The sequence below is a fragment of the Equus przewalskii genome, chromosome 17, assembly GCF_037783145.1.
Source record: "Equus przewalskii isolate Varuska chromosome 17, EquPr2, whole genome shotgun sequence".
NCBI lineage: Eukaryota > Metazoa > Chordata > Mammalia > Perissodactyla > Equidae > Equus > Equus przewalskii.
The window spans coordinates 42,429,292-42,448,835 of record NC_091847.1 but is presented as its reverse complement, the minus strand read 5'-3'; the positions used below and the strand labels follow the sequence as shown (position 1 = coordinate 42,448,835).

General features: G+C 35.4%; 1 protein-coding gene across 12 annotated transcripts in view; it reads left to right on the top strand.

Moving 5' to 3' along the window:
- Nucleotides 1-19,544, top strand: part of KCNH7 (potassium voltage-gated channel subfamily H member 7) — a 472,129-nt gene that overhangs the window by 290,754 nt on the left and 161,831 nt on the right. For all 12 annotated transcript variants that reach the window (XR_011528781.1, XR_011528782.1, XR_011528780.1 and 9 more), the window contains exon 3: nucleotides 12,076-12,231. Coding sequence is in view for 8 of the 12 variants with exons in the window: in XM_070581419.1 (XP_070437520.1) it covers nucleotides 12,076-12,231 (156 nt within the window). In the remaining 4 variants the exon portion in view is untranslated. The remainder of the gene's footprint in view (nucleotides 1-12,075; nucleotides 12,232-19,544) is intronic.

Sequence of the window (19,544 nt, the reverse complement as noted above, 5' to 3'; positions counted from 1 at the left end):
TCCAGGGAGCTAGATGTTATCGCAAATTTCTCTAAAATAGGATTTTAGAGTCAAATTTGGGAAATGCATTAAACAAAGTAAATATACTTGTTTTTGCAGAATTTCTCAAAACCTCTAATAGACTAATGTGCACTGAGCATCTCCTAGGGAAGGAGATTTCCCAAATTGGATTAATTACAGAAAGCCCTTTCCAGTAACATCTATTAACATCTTACTCTTTGGGAAAAACTGATGTAGGAGAAAGAGTGAAAGGTGGAAAGGTCTGAGTTCAAACCCTGGTTCTACTGCTTATCTCTGAGAACTTCTCGAGATAAGGTTTTCTCATGAGAGACATGTGGTACATAGAAGACATCGAGAAAATGGTAACTATTATTTAATTACGTAGTAGCTAATAGTAGTAGTAAAGATATATACAGGGATCCGGGGAGCTGGGTAGAGCACCTTTATTCTTAGGAAGCTCAGAGCTGATAAGAAGGAGGGGGAGATGGAAAATGGTCATAAGGTAGTATAGGAACAAATGGATTAAAATGAAATGTGGGGTTGGGGCCGGCTCGGCAAGTACGTGGTGCCTTCCTGCCTGCCAGGTGGCAGAAGGGAATTCTGCCTAATCCAGGAGGGCTGCAGAAATGTGTAAGACTGAGAAAAAGAAGTAGGAAGAGTTTTATTTCTCAGGCCATTGCTTATAGAAGATGAAAATCTCTTAGAACGTACCTGACTTAAAAATCATGGAATTCAGGGTCTTGGTATAATGAAGGTATTGGAACCCAAGCGTTCTGCCTCGATCATGGAAAGGGGAAGAAGTGCCATCAAGATCAAGGGAAAGGAGAAATTGTGTATACTTAACTTTTAATCTGCATAGCAGGGATGATAAGGGTACCACCATTGTTAAGATTTTGTGAAGATGCAAAAGATATTAAGGCATGTAAAGCCGTTAGAACAGTGGCTGGCACCCAATAAATATTAATTGTTATTATCTATCTTCCTAAAATGTGTTTTCAAATACTGATCATGGTACTCCTAGAGCAAATCCAGAAATAAAAATTGTTTCACACATTTCTACTATATACCAAATTCCACTAACTATGGAGCTTGCCAAGAGAGACCAAGTTCTGCCATCATAAAAGTTATGTAATATATAATATACTTTTTAAAGGTAATAGGACAGTCCACAGGGACAGGGGAAATTAAGAAATAAGCCAAGAGCCTTGTCACTGCAAAGTTAAGACATATTTTAGACACTAGATGATAAAAAGATCTTCCACTGTCCAAATGGCTGTTTGAAGCACCTTCTCATCTGAAGACAAGGGAGTTGACCTGATGAGTTGATCTCTGATGCTTCTTAAAAGCTGAAGGACTCCATTTTGAACATTTGAAGGAAATTTAACCACCATTTCGAGTTGAGAAACTGATTTTTCCCAGCCCTGTTAATAACAGTAACACTCACTTATTACTCACTTTCTATACCCCAGGCTCCATGCCAAATACTTACATGGACTATCTAATTTCCCCTTCCCAACAATGCTATAAAGTGGTATAGTCTCTCTTCCTTTCTTATTTTACAGGTGAGGAATCTGAGTCTTGGGGAGATTAAATAACCTGCCCAAGGTCACTCAGTGGATAACAGCAGAGTCAGGTCTGTGCAGTTCCAGGGGCTAGACACATCCAAGAAATTTACTACTCACTGACACTCCCTCACCATTTTCTGAATATTTGAAATCACTTTGAATAAGTAATTATAAATAAATTACTCATGCTGTTGAGTCTCAGACACTGCTAATACTACCACATAGAACATAAACATGCCAACCAGGTTTGTGTAAATTAGGTTAGTTCTTCATTTTTCAAATGAAAGACATACATACAATCTGTCCTGGAAATTCTGAAAGGGTACTTTTAGTCCCATCAACCCTTTCAACTATCTAAATGTACTGATCATAACAATTTAATTATGTTGGTGATTGTTATATTAAATCCATATATGTTGGCGATTATTATGGTAAGGTTGTTTCTTTAGGCCTAATGTATTATTAGATGCAACTGCCAACTTTTTGCCAGCTCAATCCTTTTGCTATTGCTTCTGTGAAAGGGTTTTCTTTAGCTCACATGAATTCCTCCTGTTTGCTTTCACTGTACTTCTTTAGGCTTAAGCAGGTGGCTGGTGAAATAAGAGAAACCCGCAAATATTAGGATACTTGCTTCCCTCAAGCAGGCTAGTTTGACGCAATCCAGAAGGTCAAACAGACTATATGCGTTCATTGGAACTACCTATTCCATTTATCACTGTTGATATGATACTGTATGAGATACTGTCATATGATACTGTATCAAGTAGTTTTAAATGTGCCTTCTGTCTCTTCAATCAAATAGGTCCTATATCTTTTGAAATTACTTTCCTTCTCTAAAACATTACTAGTACTCAAAACAGCCCATGTGCTAAGGCTGTACACTAAAATACTTCTTTTGCAGATACTCTCGTGCTTAAAGCAATTCACTATATCCCCAACACCAAAAACCCAAGAACATAGAAGGCCATCAAGACATGACCTCCTACTGCTCAGGCCTCATCCATCACCTCCTAGTTCATACTATATGCTCTAGTATACTGTTACCTAGTTGCTTAAAAAACTAACATAAAATGTTCAAACCTAGTTGCTTAAAAAACTAACATAAAATGTCTCACATGTCCATGTCTCTACAGTAGCCAGAGCCTAGCATTTCCCTTTCTCAACCCATCCAATGGCTTCCCCTTGTCAGCCCAAGTCATTGCAATGCCTATGAGGTTCTACTTCCTCTGGCACCCCCCACCTCACTTCCCTGCTCTGTTACCTCTCTGACCTGCATCTCTTACCACTTTCCCCTCAGCTTAATCTGTTTTAACCACACTGGCTGCCTGCCCTGGCATACTCCAGCCTCAGGGTGTCTTAATCAGCTTAGGCTGCCATGGCAAAGTATCACAAGCTGGGTGGCTTAAATAACAGAAATTTATTTTCTTACAGTTCTGGAGGCTAAAGTTCATGATCAAGGTTCTAGCAAGGTTGGCTTCTGGTAAAAACTCTCTTCTTGGCTTGCAGATAGCAGCCTTCTCACTGGGTCGTCACATGACCTTTCCTCGTGTGTGCGGACTCCTGGTGTCTCTTCCTCTTCTTATAAGGAGACTAGTCCTATTGGATTAGGGTCCCACTCAAGGAACCTCAGTTAGTCCTTTGTAGGCCCCATCTCCAAATACAGTCACATTGGGGGTTAGGCCTTCAACATATGAATTTTGGAGGACACTCTTCAGCCCATAACAGGGCCTTTACATATGTTATCTCTTTTCCTAGATATTCTCAAGACTCACTTCTCATCTTCCTCAATTCTTTACTCAAATGTGACCTTCTCAGAGAAGTCTTTCCTACTCTACTAAAACTTACAAACTTTCCCTACTCCTGGCACTCACTATCCCCTTTATTTTCTCCACAATATTCTATGTACTATCATCATTTTATCACTACATATTTTACTTATTTATTTCTGTTTCTTCCAACCCCACTAGAATGTAAACTACACAATAGCAAGGATTTGAGTCTATTTTGTTCCCTGCTGAACTCCTAGTACCTAAAACAGTGCCTGGCACATAGTGGTTTCTGAATAATCAGTTGTTAAAGTGAAATTGGTTTGAATTGTACATGTGTTTTTTCTCCATAGAACTTCCCTCTTCTCCAAGTTTGTTCCTACTCAGCCTTAAAAACTTAGGCTCAGTGTTCCCTGACCTCTTGCAAGAATAACACTTTGGGCATATCCAGTTTCTATAGCTACCACATTATGTTAAAAGGTTCCACTCCCGTGAGCTACCATCTACTGAGTGTCTACTATGTGCTAGGTATCATACTCTAAATATATTTTCTCATTTAGTGCTCAAATACTTTAAAGCATAAATACATCATCCTAAGTCTACAGCGAAAGAAGCCAGAACACAGAAAAGCTAAATAGCTCATCAAACTTAGAACCCAGGTGTCTCTTTAACTCAAAAGTCCTTCTTCTTAAGACTGCAGGCTACTACCCCCCACAGTCACAAATGCAGCCCTGGCCTGGCTCAAGGGTCATTTCCTGTGGACAGCTTTTCATGAACTATCTCACTTTCAGGGAAAAGTAAAAAGCATCATTATTAGATCAGCAAATACTCATTGATTTCCCACTATGTGTTGAGGCCTATGTGCATAGATTGATAAGATCTTGTCTTTGAGGAGCTTGCAGTCTAGTTATACATGTGCTGTAAAGTGGAATATTTTCACTGCTCTCTTTTTCTGCAAACTTTGGGATGAATTTTAAGAGTAAATCATGAGTGAAGATGAAGTCTCTGTCATGTTTACTTTTCTTATCAGAAGTAGCATAACATCTGTTAAAAAATAATCAAATGGCGAAAGAATGTCAGATAAACTCTCCATTCATAGAAATTTCTCCTAGTGCTGCTCTAGGACTCCATAATGGTCCTCTCCTGTTCTTTAGATTGCAACTTGTTCCACAGCAGAATCAATATCAGCAGGCAGTTACTTATATGGTGTGAGTTGAGGGATATCTAGAAGGTCCTACCCACACAACCAAAATATTTGTTCTATGTAGAGGCTACATTAGAGCTCATTTTAGGATAATTGTCATTTTTTGCTACTCCTCTTTAAAAAATTCTCCTGAAAGTGGTAATTTATTATATCATTAACAGTTTTATGAGAAATTAATTTGTCTTGTGATGCTCCTCCTTGATAGAAGGAAGTTCGTAATATTTCACCTTGAAGGCCTGGAGAGAGTAGAGAAAGATGGAAGAGATGCTGAAAGAAATAAATAAAAGGAAACATTACATACAGAAAAGCCAAGTACAAATTTTGCTGTTTCATCATTTGTGCCCCCACTTGGCTAAACCTTAAGTCATTTGTGACTGGTAGCTTCCTCCTTCTAGAAGGTCTAACATTCCTCTTTGCTTTTCTAATAGGCTTTTGAAGTCAAGATGAGCACTGCTGCCTCTTTGGTGAGGGCTTTGTATCATGAGGCTGTTATGTTTTGTTTTTCTTCTAGGGCAGGTCTCTAATGGTATTTTTTAATCTTCAAAGAGCTCCCCAGTCTACTAGAAAGAAAGGAATTAAAAACTCTGAGGCATTCGCTAAACCAATCAGCTGTATTGGTGCTCCAAATGTGAACAAACCATGTAGCTCGTGGTTCTAAGAATGGTAAAGGCTTGGAGGAAATTACAGAGAGACCCTTGAGAGTTAACTCGTGCCTCTGCTGACTCTCCAACAAAAGGCAAAAAGAAGAGCTCATGTTATTGAGTTTTGCTCCATGCCGGGTACTGCTAACAGCTTTATACGTATGAGTTCTACTGAACAGTGTGAACTCGGACTGTGAACAAAATGCAGCTTACTTTTGTTTTTTGTCATCTCTTTAAACTTTATTCAGTGAAGTAACTGACCACTGCCTTTGGATGGTGATTTGGCAGATTCTTTCCTTCTGGTCACTTTCTGTTCTAACAACAGCCTCCTTTCTAAAGTTGCTATCCCCACCCCGCTTCAGGTCAGAATGCAATAGGAAGCCAGCTTCAACTTCCTGCCCTCTTCCCTCTTCCCCACACTCTGGATGCTATTTGCTCCTTTCCAGGTAGAAGGTGAGAGGGAGGAAAGGTTATGGAGCAGGACAGTTCTTACCTGGCTGCGGTGTTTGCCCTGCCAGGGTCTGGCAGATGGGCAGAGCTGACGCTGTCCCTCCTGGACACTCTGCTGTGACTCTGCCTCCCTTCAGGTCCCTTTCCCCACTGATGCCATCCCTCCATCCCAGTGCTCCTTGCCTTTTCCCTCCTTGGCCTCCAGGATCAGGTAGTTTACCACTGTCTCTTCCTCTGGAGTCCCCTTGCCTCTCATCCCAGGAAGATCTTGTGCCCATCCTCGTCCAGGAGACCTGATGATAAGTGCTATCCCACCAATTCTTGGGTGTACCCACTTGTTCCAATAACCATGCTCACTGTCTCTGCCAAAGAAGTTGAGAACTTGTCCCTTCTTGGCCCTCTCTACCCCCAGGGTTGAGGTTCCACTATGGCCTACCATTCATCCACATTGGCTTTCAAATACTTGTCTTCTCTGTCTCCCAATCACAGGGAGCACATTTCAAAGGTCCCGGAGTGGAACCTCAAAATGCCCTCATTGGGCCTGGCTTAGAAGGTGGCATCTCCCAAGTTTGGAAATATGGGAAACTCACATCGATGGGCCAGGCCTCTCCAAAGAAATCTCTTTGCCAATCCTCTCACACCAGTCTCTTCTCCACTCCTTGGTGGTTTTACACTCTTGATATAAAGGTTCCCTGATAGCTATTATATTAGCATATCATGTCAATGAAAACTAAAACAAGGAGAAGCCTATTCTAATACCCTAGTACATAGGTACTAGCTCTTTTGGATCCCAAAACAATTCTATGGAATAGGAATTATCCCCATTGTACAGATGAGTAACATGAGGTGCCATGACATTTAGTAAATCACCCACGTTTTACTCATCAGATAAAAGATAGAACCAAGATTCAGATTCAGACAGTCTAATTGGACAGCTGGTGTTCTCAAGCCATAGACTATATGCCTTTATCTACAGATATCATGTACATGGAAAATCAAGTCACCCTGAAGTGAATTGCACTTGGCCAAGGAAGCAAAACACAGAAAATTACTAAGTCTTGGAATAGAGTTAGACTTTTATTGAGTCTTATTAAACGATCAGACTTTATGCAACAAAAATATGGAATGGAACTATTTGAAAAAGATTAATCTACTTGTATAAAAATATGCTGCAATATCTCTCACCTACAAATGCAAAATCAATCACTTTTAAATCTTCTCCAGCTACCTCAGGTTTCTGGTTCACTTCTTTAGTAAAACACCTCAAAATAATTTTCTATAATTATGTCTGCTTCTTCTACTCTCATTCACTCTTGAATGCACTCCAAACAGTTTCATAGACACTAATCTATCAGAATATCTCTTGAAGAGGTTACTTATGACTCCAGGATCTTTTCTCAGCACTCATTGTGCCTATCAGCAAGATTTGTGCAGTTGATCACGCCCTCCTCTTGCAATACTTCCTTCTCTTAGCCCCCAGTGCACTACACCCTTGATTTTTCTCCCACCTCACCATCTGCTTCTCCACAATCTTCACCGCTTCTTCTTCATCTTCCTTTCTTTGATGCTACAGTGCTTCTGGGCTCAAGCCTCAAACTTCTCCAATTATATTTGTTCTTTAGATAACCTGATCCAGTCTTTAAATATAATACATTTCCTAATGACCCTCAAGTTCGTATCTCTGGCTTGGACTAATCCCCGAACTGAACTACAACCTCTTGTATCCCACTGCCTTCTAGACATCACCACATGGATATCTTACAAGCAATTTCAAACTTAACATACTCAAAACGTATAGATTTACATAATCCCCAAAAACACTTCCTCCCACAGTCTTCCTCATTGTAGTAAATGGTGTCTCCACTTTCCCAGTTCCTCAACCTCCAAATTTGGACTCTCATTCATTCGCATCCCATCCAATATATCAGCGAATTCTATAAGCTCTACTGTGAAAACATCTCAAATAGACCCCTTCTCATCACCTTCAGCAACACCACCCCATCTAAACCACTCTTATGACTTGCCTATGCTATTGGGATATTTTCCTAACTGGCCTCCCTGCTTCGATCCTGGCCTCCGCTACAAGCTATTCTTCACGTAGAAGTCAGAGGGACACTTTTAAGTCAAATCAGGCCAAACTCTGCACAAAACCCTCCAATGCTTTCCCATCTAACCCAGAGGAAAGCTCCAAATTCATACACTGGCCTTCCACACAGCGTGGCTTTCAGTTTCTCCTTTGACCTTACCTACTCTCCAACCCCATCCTACCTTACAACCACCACACTGTTGCACTAGTCACACTGGCTCTCACACTGTTTCTTGAGCTTTTATAGGAGAAACATTCCCTGACCACTGCTATTATCTATCATGTTATCCTGCTTTCTCTGTCTTCTTGGTACTTATTTTCACTTGATATATTAATGCTTATGTGTTTATTTATTGTGTCTCCCCTTGTAGGATACAAGTTCCATAAGTGCAGAACTTTGATTTGTTTTTTCACTGCTGTCTTCTCATCACCTGATCTAAGAGCCCAGAACAGTGCTTGACCCAATATTAGGTCTCAATAAACATTTGTTGATTTCAGGGGCCATAAAGATGCCCTATGAATACAAACAGTAGAATAAAATATCTTTAAAGAGGCGCAAAGGGAGGAGTCCTGGTCTTTTATTTTTAAATGCAGGTGGGAGTATGCCACTAATTTATTAGTAAAGGAGTAATTATTCAGATTACCCTGAGTTTGCTTGCTCTGTGGCTATGGTTAAAAATTAACATTCTAGACATTTTATGAAAATGAGCACTGTTCCTCCTAAGCAGTCTTTCCCACTTTGAAAATGTTTTTACTCCAGAGACAAAACATGGAAATGAACCTGAGTCTAATTAATATAAGTATAATTGCATGTATAATTATTGGATAATGTTATTGTAAATAAGCTTCTTCTTAGCAAACATAATTTCATTTGAATACAAGATTCACTTTTAAAAGTTCTGAACTTTTTATTTCTAGATTTTTTTAGTTCTCTTATTTATGCATTATCAAATGTGTCTATGTATTTTTCATTGCTGGATTATTGTTTTATGGCTTATATTTCCATTTCTCTTGCTCCCAATGTTGCATTCAAGAAAAATATTTAGGAGCACACAGTAATAACTTCTTAGGGTAATGTTACTTTACAAAAGTAGTATTTTAACAGAACTTAGAGTTTGTAGGATTATGCAAGCTAAAATGTTTCTGCTCTATGAAATATATTTGGTTCACCTCCTCTTCTAAATTCCATGTATCTCCTTTCAATATCTGCTTTCCAGGAGACTATGGAAGATTGATGGAGACATTAAATCCAAAAACTAAAAGAGAAAAACATGTAAATGTGAGTCTTCAGTTGCCTTTAGAGGAGATATATTGCTTAATAGAAACATGCAGGAAACAATGATAGCGGGCAGTAAATCCCAGATTAATTACATTTATTCATATGCTATGGAGCCAATGCATATAGCTGCACTTTTTTATAAAGCACTATAATTTATGATTTTTGGCACTAGACAGTAAATTTATAAGCATTCATGCTGAAAGACATGATTTTGTCCCTTATTACCAAAAGCAAAATTACTCTGCTCTATTACAAACCTATGAGATCTCTATCCACACATCTTTTATTTATTGATTTCTCAAAAATCTGTGCTTTATGTTTCGTTGTACAATCATCAGTATACCTCAAATGTTGAAAGATTTGAAGCTGCTAAGTAACAAATATTTGAATTCACAATGATATTCTAAATGATCCCGGAAACATCATTTTAAGTGGTAAAATCAATATGTATTTTGGTTCATTAGCAAAATACATAATGGCTATTTCTAGCATCTCCTCAGACTCTCTGTTTAACCAATTTGTATTGTGATGTTTGGCCTGAGGCACTTCTATTTTTAGTTCTAATGAAACAGGCTTAAATTGCTTATTTTCTGTTTACTAAAGTCAGCCCGTTTGTTACTATGGGAACTATGACAAGTGCTCTAGCTATTTTATTAAATGAATTAAAAATATAGCTGAAGACTGTGAAGGTGCAGCATGTCATTCTTAAAACATACTTTCCAACATCTGTAAAACCATGGCCATACTTATAGAAAATAAGAAAATAGCTATAAATAAGGTCTTCTAAACTGCAAATCTGTGAGGCTATCCACGTTTAAAAATATGAATCATAACTCACACATAGGCATCCCCAATTTACAAAAAGTCTACGTTCTACAAGTATACTTGTAAGTAATTTCCTTGGAAATTAGAACACGTTCACCCATGGAAACAATTTCTTAAATAATAATTAGATCTCCGGGCCCACCCTCAAAAGCTCTTCAACCTGTGATATCTCAGTCTATAGCAATGTTAGCAATAGCCTTTGTTCTCAGCTCTGATGACAGGAGCCATGTTGCAGGGATGAGAAGAAAGGAAAAAGTTTACTCATACTTATTTTGTTTTTAGTAGGCAGAGCATATATTGGACACCATTTTGGAATACTAGCATCCACTAGACTTTGCTGGTGTTGAGGCCCCCAACTACATTCTTCGCTATTTGCCAGTGGCCCTGTCCCCAGCCTCTTGGTGTCCTCTCACTTTCCCACATCTCCCTCTGAAGTTTCATGCCCGACTTACCTTGCTCCCAACCTCCTCCTGCCTGTACATTGCACATTGAATCCTCACTTTCCTCAAGATTCAAGATGCTCCTAGCTAGTGTTAAAAAAGAAAGCAATCAAAATACACTCTATTGCCCAAACAATTGAGAACTCTTCCTTAAGTTTTTGAGTTTTAAAAACACAATGGAGTAGTCCCCTCTATCAGCAGTTTCACTTTCTGTGGTTTCAGGTACCTGTGATCTACTGCAGCCAAAAACATTAAATGGAAAATTCCATTTCAATTTGTAAGTTTTAAATTGCACACTGTGCTGAGTAGCATGATGAAATCTCATGCCATCCCACTCCAGCCCTCTTGGGATGTGAATCATCTCTTTGTCCAGCATGTCCATACTGTATACACTACCCACCCCTTAGTCACTTAGCACCCAGCTTGGTTATCAGATCGACTGTCACAGCACCGCAGTGCTTGCATTCAAGTAACCCTTATTTTACTTGATAATGGCTGCAAAACATAAGAGAAGTGGTGCTGACAATTTGGATATGTCAAACAGGAGCCCTAAAGTGCTTCCTTTAAGTGAAAAGGTGAAAGTTCTTGACTTAATAAGGAAAGAAAAAAAATCATTTGCTGAGGTTGCTAGGATCCATGGTAACTTTTATTACAGTATGTTGTTATAATTGTTCTATTGTATTATTAGTTATTGTTAATCTCTTATTGTACCTAATTTATAAATTAAACTTTGTCCTAGGAATGTATGTATAGGAAGAAATGTAGTATATATAGAGTTTAGTATCGTCCTTAGTTTCAGGCATCCACTGGGGGTCTTGGAATATATTCCACTGTGGATAAAGGGGGACAACTGTACTTTTGAACCTAGACAAATCCCAACCTGTGAAATTTCCATCGCTATGACTAACGAAAATATTCAGAGGGTAATGATGTAAGAAAACCACTTTGAGGGAATGTTCAGTTGTAGAAGTCAGATCCAAGAAGTCAGTCAGAAGCCAGTTGATTTAAAAGAAGCCAACTTCTTGACTGTATTCTTTAAATCTTGGCTCTTAGGTTTTCTGTTAGAGATTGGGTGGTGTTAATTAATTGTAAACTGAGTTATCTCTGTTCACTTCATTTCCAGAAGATTCTAATAAAATGTATTTTATTAGCCCTATAATTCTGCCTTTAAAAGAGTATCATCTTCCTGGTTGAAGGGATCAAATTAACACAATAATATAGATAAAATTTTGTTCTTATTTTATGACAGATTACAAACCAAACAAAATCATCGTAATTTGGGCACTTTGAATTTTGCACAAAAAAGGAAGAAATTACTGGAACATTTAAGACAGAGTCAATAATTTACTATTTTATGTCCAAGAAAGGAAAAAAAGGAAATAATTTGCTTAATGCTAAAATCAAGATGACACAAAATGAGTTATATTCATTGTTTATAAAGCTATATTTTATATAGATTCAGAATTAATCAAAATATATAGGGAAAGGCTAAGAGTTTTTTCTAGAAAGTTAAAGAATGTCTTTTTTTCTATACTAATTATTATAGTGGTGGATGTGAAAACAAATAAGGTTTGATATTCTGTTTTTCCATAATGTAGTAGCTGAATTTGCCAGTAAAGTCTTTCTGGCAAAATTTGTACATTTCTGTGTAAATATATGTGTAATAAAATATAAAATAAAAAACAAAATTATTTTTTATTTAATTTCAGTGGTCATTTAAGATAGAAAATTCTATAAGGGTTTCACAGAATTTTAATATTACTGATGCTTCAAAATAAAGACATACTTTTGACCTAACTCTCATTTTTCATTTCCTTAGGGTCCACTTTCATTTGTAACACTCACATAATTCCAGTGAAAAACCAAGAGGGAGTGGCTATGATGTTCATCATTAATTTTGAACACGTGACAGATGAGGAAAATGCTGCCTCCCCACAGAGGGTAAACCCAATATTACCAGTCAAAACTGTAAACCGTAAGTAAAAGGCAACATGTACATAATGCTCGTCAAGTTGTCCTACTGTAGTAATTTTAATACACTTTTCCATTTTGACTCAGTTCTCAAAATATGTTTGCATTGTAAGTAAAATAATTTTAGATAAGGAAAAGCCATAGCTGATGTTACCCTTGGTGCCCTACACAATTGATCAGCTGATTTCAAAGCCATTTGACTTGGATATACCATAGTGCATTCAACCAGTCTCCTACTGATGGACATTTAGGCTGATTCCAAACTTTGGCTGTTACAAATAACGCCAGAATGAATTGTGCATATGTGTTCTCATATGTGTATATGTATATTCTTAGACAAAAGCATCTTCAGGGTAAGGTTCTGTAAGTGGGATTCCTGGGTCAAAGGGTAAATGTACATGTAATCTTTTTAGAAACTATCAAACTCCCCTCCTTATGGTTGAACCATTTTACACTACCACCAGCAATGTATTAGATCTTTTCCCCAAAGCCTTGTGGACAGAGTGAGTCAGGCTTCACAATTTTTGTCTTTATGATAGGTGAGAAGTAGTACCTCAATTAGTTTTAGTTTACTCAGTATGAATGAGGTTCATATATTTAAGCACTATAAGCATTTCTTTTTCTGTCAATTGTCCATTTCTCATATATATTTTCAATTTTTTGTTGTCTTTTTTCAAATTATAGAATAAATGACAGATTGCTTCCCCAGCCAATAATTTGTCTTTTATATTTTTCCTGATTTTTGTCATGTAAAGGTGGGGGTTTTTGGAATGTGGCTAAATTTATCAACCTTTTCTTTTGTTGATTCTCAATTTTTGAGCTATAATTAGAAAAGCTTTCACCATTCCACAGTTGTAAACAAATGCAATTTTTTTTCTAGACCTTGTATGGCTTTATTTTTTAGTACCTCTGATCCATTTTAGGTTTAGCTTGGTTTATAATGCAAGATATAAATTTAATTTATCATTTTATCAATGGCTCTCCAGTTGTGCTAACGTCATTTATTGGAAAGTCTATTTTTTCACCTGTAATTTGAGATGCTGTGTTTACCATGTACTAACCTTCCTTAAGTGCTTACGTATATTTCTGTACTTTCTATTCTGTTGGTCTTTTTATCATTTAAAATCACACTGTTTTAAATATACAATTAATCTCTGATATGACATGCACCCTTTGATATTAATTTTCAGGTGTTTGGGGTTATTTCTTGCTGAATATTCCATATGAACTTTAGAATCAACTTGTCTAGATACAGAAAAAAAATTGGATATTTTATTGGATTCACATTAATTTTATAATTGAATTTGAGGAAAATTAACATCTTTATGATGTTCAGTTATTCTATACAAGAACATTATGTGTATTTTCATTTTTAAGTCTAATTTTTGTGTCTTTTAGAAGTGTTTTAAAATTTTCCTTATTGTTTAATTTGCTACTCGGCATTTAACATTTTTGTTGTTGCTGCTATTATAAATAGAATCTTCTCTTTCATTATGTCTTCTGATTATTTTAAAGCCTCCTGTATTTTTCTCAGTATGTTAATTGTATATCCTACCATCTTAGTAAGTTTTCTTAATTTGCAGTGGTTTATATATTGACTCTCATGTGTTTTTCAAGAGTCCGATTATATCAAACAGAAAGTGTTTTACATTTTCCTTTCCAATTCTTACACATCTAATAGTTTCTTTTTTAATTGTGCTGGCTATTACCTCCAGAATATCATCAAAAAGAAATTGTGGTGAACATTACGCCTTGATCCTGACTTTTATGTGAATGCCACCAGTGTTCCCCATTAATTCAAATGATGACCTGTGGGTTGTGTTCTATGTGCTTTATAACTTTAAGGAAGTTTTCATTGACTTACATTTATTAAGTATGGGTGTTGAAATTTGTAAATTGCCTTTACAGCATCTATGGATATGAGTGTGCCATTCTGTTTTCTGATTTTTATGGTAAATTTCATTAATGGAATTACTAATACGGAACTCTTCTTACATCCTTGGAAGGAGCCACATTTGGACATGACATATTTCATTTTGCAATATGTCATTGGATTTGTCTAAAATTGATTTAGAATTTGCGCATCGATATTCATTAGGGAAACTGATCTGTAATTTTTGTGTGTGTATGTGCAATTTCATCAAGTATTTGTATCGATGTTATAATTCCTCCAGAAAATAATTTGGAGCTTCTTCTCCATTTTCTATGCTACAGAACCATTTAAATACTTTAGGGATTATCTGGACTTTAAAATTTAAGTATGATCCCCCTGTGAAATCATATAGCTCTAGTACTCATTTGTAGAGTAGCTTTTTGAAAATATTTTTTCCAGAGATTGGACTATTCAAATTATCCAGCTCACCAAGTATCAGTTTTGTTAAATTTTATTTCTTGAAAAATTATTTATTTAATGTAGATTTTTAAAATTTATTTTAATAGAATTATGCAAAGTTGCCAGTTATGATATTTTAAGATTTCCTCTGTTCCTATAGTTATTTCCTTCCTGATATTTCTCAGTTCTTCTATTTTGTTTTCTCCCATTTGAAATTTTCTGTTACTTAGTGCTTTTGTTTCCAAGGAACTAAATTTCATTGTTTTATCAACCCTCTTAGTTTATAAACTCATAAAATTTTGCTTTTATCTTATTAATTCAGGTTTTTATCAGCTTACTTTGTTCATCTTCTAACATAATTGATTTATCTGCATTCTTTCAGTTTTTTTGATATATGATTTTAAGGCTATATATTTTTCCCCAAACACTGTGTAAGCAATACTCTATGAATTCAGATATGTGGTATTTTCATAATCTTTTTTTAGAAAATACGCAAATTTTGTTTTCTTAGTTTTTAATTGGAGTTGTTTTGTGTAGAGAATTTTTAATTTTCCAGTAGGAAAGGTGTTTTTTTAAGTATTATTTTATTAGTAACTTCTGGGTTTATCATCTTACGGTCATAAAATGATGTCTTTATTATTTCTCTTCCGTAGTTTACTAAGGTTTTTCCTATGGTTTATTGTTTGACCAATTTTCATGAATGATCTACATGAATGTGAAAAGAAGGTGATATTCAAGAATATTAGGGTACAAAAGTTGACATATACTTTGAAAAGTCTGCCTTATTGTGTTGTTGTTTAAGTCTTCTAAACTTTTATTTCTTTTCTGTCCATTAGATGTGTGTTGGATTAAGAGAAGTGTATTAAAGTCTTCTGTTATTAGGGTATTTTCTCTGTTTTTCCTTGTATCTCTTGTAATTTCTGTTTTACAAATATTGCTGCTGTCTCACTTTTTTCGTAGCTATTCACATTTCACAGATAGTCATATAAATCGTTATATTCTTACTGTAAGTTAGCCTGTAGCATGCTAGTGTATCATATTTTTTAATTAATAATTTTCCATCTAAATTCCACTGTATCTTAGATCATGACACATGTTTTTTCTTTTTCCATTTTCTTGTTATATCTTTCAACCACCTTTTAATCTTTTTTTGTTTTAGTTATGTCTTTTTTATACATTGTAGAGTTAGGTTCCCCTTTGTTTCTTGTAATAAAAAACACTTTTTTCATTTTAAACTACAATAGGCGTTTACATTTATTGATATAACTAATATATTTTCTCTTAGTACTAACATATTGTATGTTAAATATGCTCTCTTAAAGTACTTCATGAGGTTATGTTTTCTTTTCTCCTTTTTACTGTGTGTTTTTGGTTTGTTTGACCCTGTTTTCACTTTTATTTTGGTATTCAGGTACATTTGTATTTTTTTCTAGCAGTTATCTTTACAAAAAAATTTTATATAATGCCCTTCATCTCTACCCCTTTTCCTCAGACACCGCATTTTGGTTCCTTACTATAGCAAGAATCAAATTAGCTTCTAATTCTTTTCTTCCCCTTTTTCACCATGAAATTTTAGTTAATAATATTACCTGCCTTAATGCTTATCTTTGTACTCCTACCTATCTTATTCTTCTATCTTTCAGTCTGTCAGTTTAAATTATGTCATTTGACTCCCAATTTTTACCATCAGGGCACTCAATGAGCTTATTTTACATTTTCTTCTTTCTCCTTCGCCTCTCATTTTGTTTGGTTGTGGTATTTCTAGCTTGTCAGTGGTTGTAATGTTTACCTACTTCTCACTTTTGTTTTGGTCTTAAATTTCTAGTGAAATGTATTCAGTGCTTACCACTAGTCTTTTTGCCAAAGGTTCCCCATTGTAACTTCTTGGATGAAGTTCATCCTCTTCAGGAAATGTTTATGAGTAAAATATTTTCATGGTTCTTTCATGTTCAATGCTATTTTTCTAGAGCCTTGACACTTGAAGGACAATCTAGGTAGACATTACATATTTGGCTCACAATTTATTGCCCTGTGAAACTTGTAGATATTGTTCCACTCTTTTCTTTCATCCAATGTTGCTAATGAGAAATCTGATGCCAACCTACTTGATTACCCTTTGTAAGTGATTTTGATAGTTTTTCAGAGTCCCAGAAGACTTCAGAAATAAACTAATAATAGGAGACTTTAATACTACTTCTCTTTCCAATCATGAAAGACTTTTAAAATCTAAAATTTTTACTAGCATATGTCCAGATTTGACTAATCTAAATCAATTTCCCCAGACACATGATGGGCCTTTCAATATGTAAATTCAATTTATCTTTTATTTCAGGAAATTTTTTGAATTATAATTTTAAATATTTATTTGATTTCTTTTTGCTTGCTTTTCTTCTTCAAGGACTCAAATAATACGTATATTGGATCTTTGTCTGCCTTTCATATTTATCACTTTCTCTCTGGTCCTTTTTTCTCTCTATTTCTGTTTTATTTTCTTGGCTTCTCTCATTTCTAACCTTTATTCTTGTGGGTGGCTAGTACTGTGGTTTTAATTTTTTACATGATTTTTCCTTTTTCTTTCCTGAATTTATTCCCTATATTTTTCAGTTCTAGCTTTGCATTTTCTTCTTGTTTGTCCAGTTCTTATTCCATGTTTTTCAATTCCTGACTCATAATTTTATTTCATATCTTCAATTATTGGCTTAAATGTTTTAAAATTTATTTTGGGGTGTTAAATAGTTATTCTATTTCATAATTATCTTTTTAGCACAATTTCTTCTACAAAGTATGTTTTTATCCCCATTTTCTGTTTTTTTTCTTTGTACAAATATTAGAGTTTTCTTGTTTATCTCTATTCATGAAGGACTTTCTTGGATCAGCATTAAAAGGAAATCTGGAGAGGGGCAAAAGGAATGGGACTTATTTGAGTGGGTTTCTCAGTTTTTCAATTCAAAGGCTCACTCATACATTGCAAGGAGTTTGTAAATTTGGGAGATTTTTGTTGTTTATTCTTTAAAACATATGGCACTCCCTGTTTTTCCTTTGTCTTCTGATTCTTCTATTCCCTCTTATTTCAGTAAGGAGAACTTATATTCAGCTGCTTCCTTATTTCCCAGCCTCCAAGAGACAATTCCACATTTGGAGCTCCCTCCACCTCTCCAGGAAGTAGTGCTTTTCCGAGGCTGCTATCTGGGGTCTTGTGCACTTTTCAAGCCACTTTCTATTGTCTCTCTAGTAACCAGTGCTCTGCCCATTCAGGTCATGGATCTGCTCTCAGTATTTCTTACTCAGTGTGGAGCCCTCTTCTTCTGAGGGTAAACCATATTTTATATGTGTCCCATCACTTGAAGGAGACTTTTGTACTCCTCTTTTTTCACTAAATTTCTGCCTGATTCTCTATTGTACTGTGTTCTCCTGAGCCAATTCTGCTGGTCTTGGGCCTTTATTTCCCTGCCTACACATAAGTTAAAGTTTGTAGTGTCTCTTTCTGTAGTTAGTCTTCGGGTATACTTTATGAGTGTTTTTATTGGCCTCCCTTATTGATCTCTATGGTTTTTAGGAGGATCCATGAAGAAAGTGAAATTTAGGCATCTATCTTTGTGGGAATCTGGAAGGCTTATCACAAAATTTAACGTCTGAGAAAAGAAATTGTTATACTGTATATAAATTCAGATAGAAAATTACGCATAAAACAGAAAACACAGTCCCAAAAGCCTATGTTGTAAAACTAAGTCTAATACTAAATCAAATGTACACCCAGCTGAGAATTTTTTATAGTGTCAGTTACTTCCTTAGGTATGTCTAAATGACAGTACAATATTCTATTAAAAGATTATTGGGACAAATATATTAATGTAATATGATTCCAACATTCTAAATATTTTTCTCTGGACAACACCACTTGGGGAAAACTCTTTATCAAAATCACCAATTTGTCAGTCTCCCAGGTGACATATTTAGAAACAAAATGGAACTACTGTAAAAAACTATTGTAATCCCAAAATCTTGCTCCTTTAAGTTGGTGACTGTTTTGATTTCTTTATTTTCTACTAACAAATTCCATCATTTTTTAATGATTCCTGGGAGTATACTTTAGGTAATGACAGCCTGTATTTTGATCTTAAATGTCAATAAGAGAATTTGTTTTGAGGGTGCCTAGTTTTGTTTCTTCATTGTCTCCACAAATTATTCATTTTTTCCAAAAATTAGTTATCTTGCATGATCTGTAAAATTGGATGGAAGTGAAAAATGGAGTGATGTATCAGCAGCATGGCAAAAAAACAGGGATTTTTTTAAAATAAAATATTCATTTCAAACTGAAATACAAATGGAAACTTGAAACTTAGATTTCTTTAATGGAAGATAATCTATACAGTAGCCTCCCAGGATATAATACATTACCTATGCAACTTTATACTGTGATTAAAATAGCATCTCATGTGAACGTCATAGCAAATTCAATAGAGATTGTTTTTTATTTTGTGAACATGAGTGATTTCCCTACACTGTGGCTGTCATTCACACAAGGAATCATTGGATAAAGTACAAATATGCAGATAAAATTGTTTCTAGAGCATTGCAAAGGCCCATTATTTACAACCAGTGTATTGGTTTTGATTATACCTTTCTGTTATTATATGCTTTAAATTTCCCTTTACTTGGTGTCAGTTTTTGAAGAGTTGACTGTTAAATCAAGCAGAAAAGTTAAAGAAAGACAAATTAGACTTGGTAACTTCAAAATTTCCACTTTGTGTTATTTCTGATCTTGGGCAAACTCCTGCTGATATTTTTTTCTTAAAATATAATTTTACCACCTGTGTAAAATAATGATGTTGGTTATTTCAAACATTGTTGCTCCAGTGGTAGCCACTAAAACAAACAAACAAAAAAAGAAAATCAAATCAAATTTTGATACACCTTTTGTCCAGAAACATCTTAACCTTTAAAATGATTAATTTCTTATCTAAATAGGAGTGTGTACAGGTATG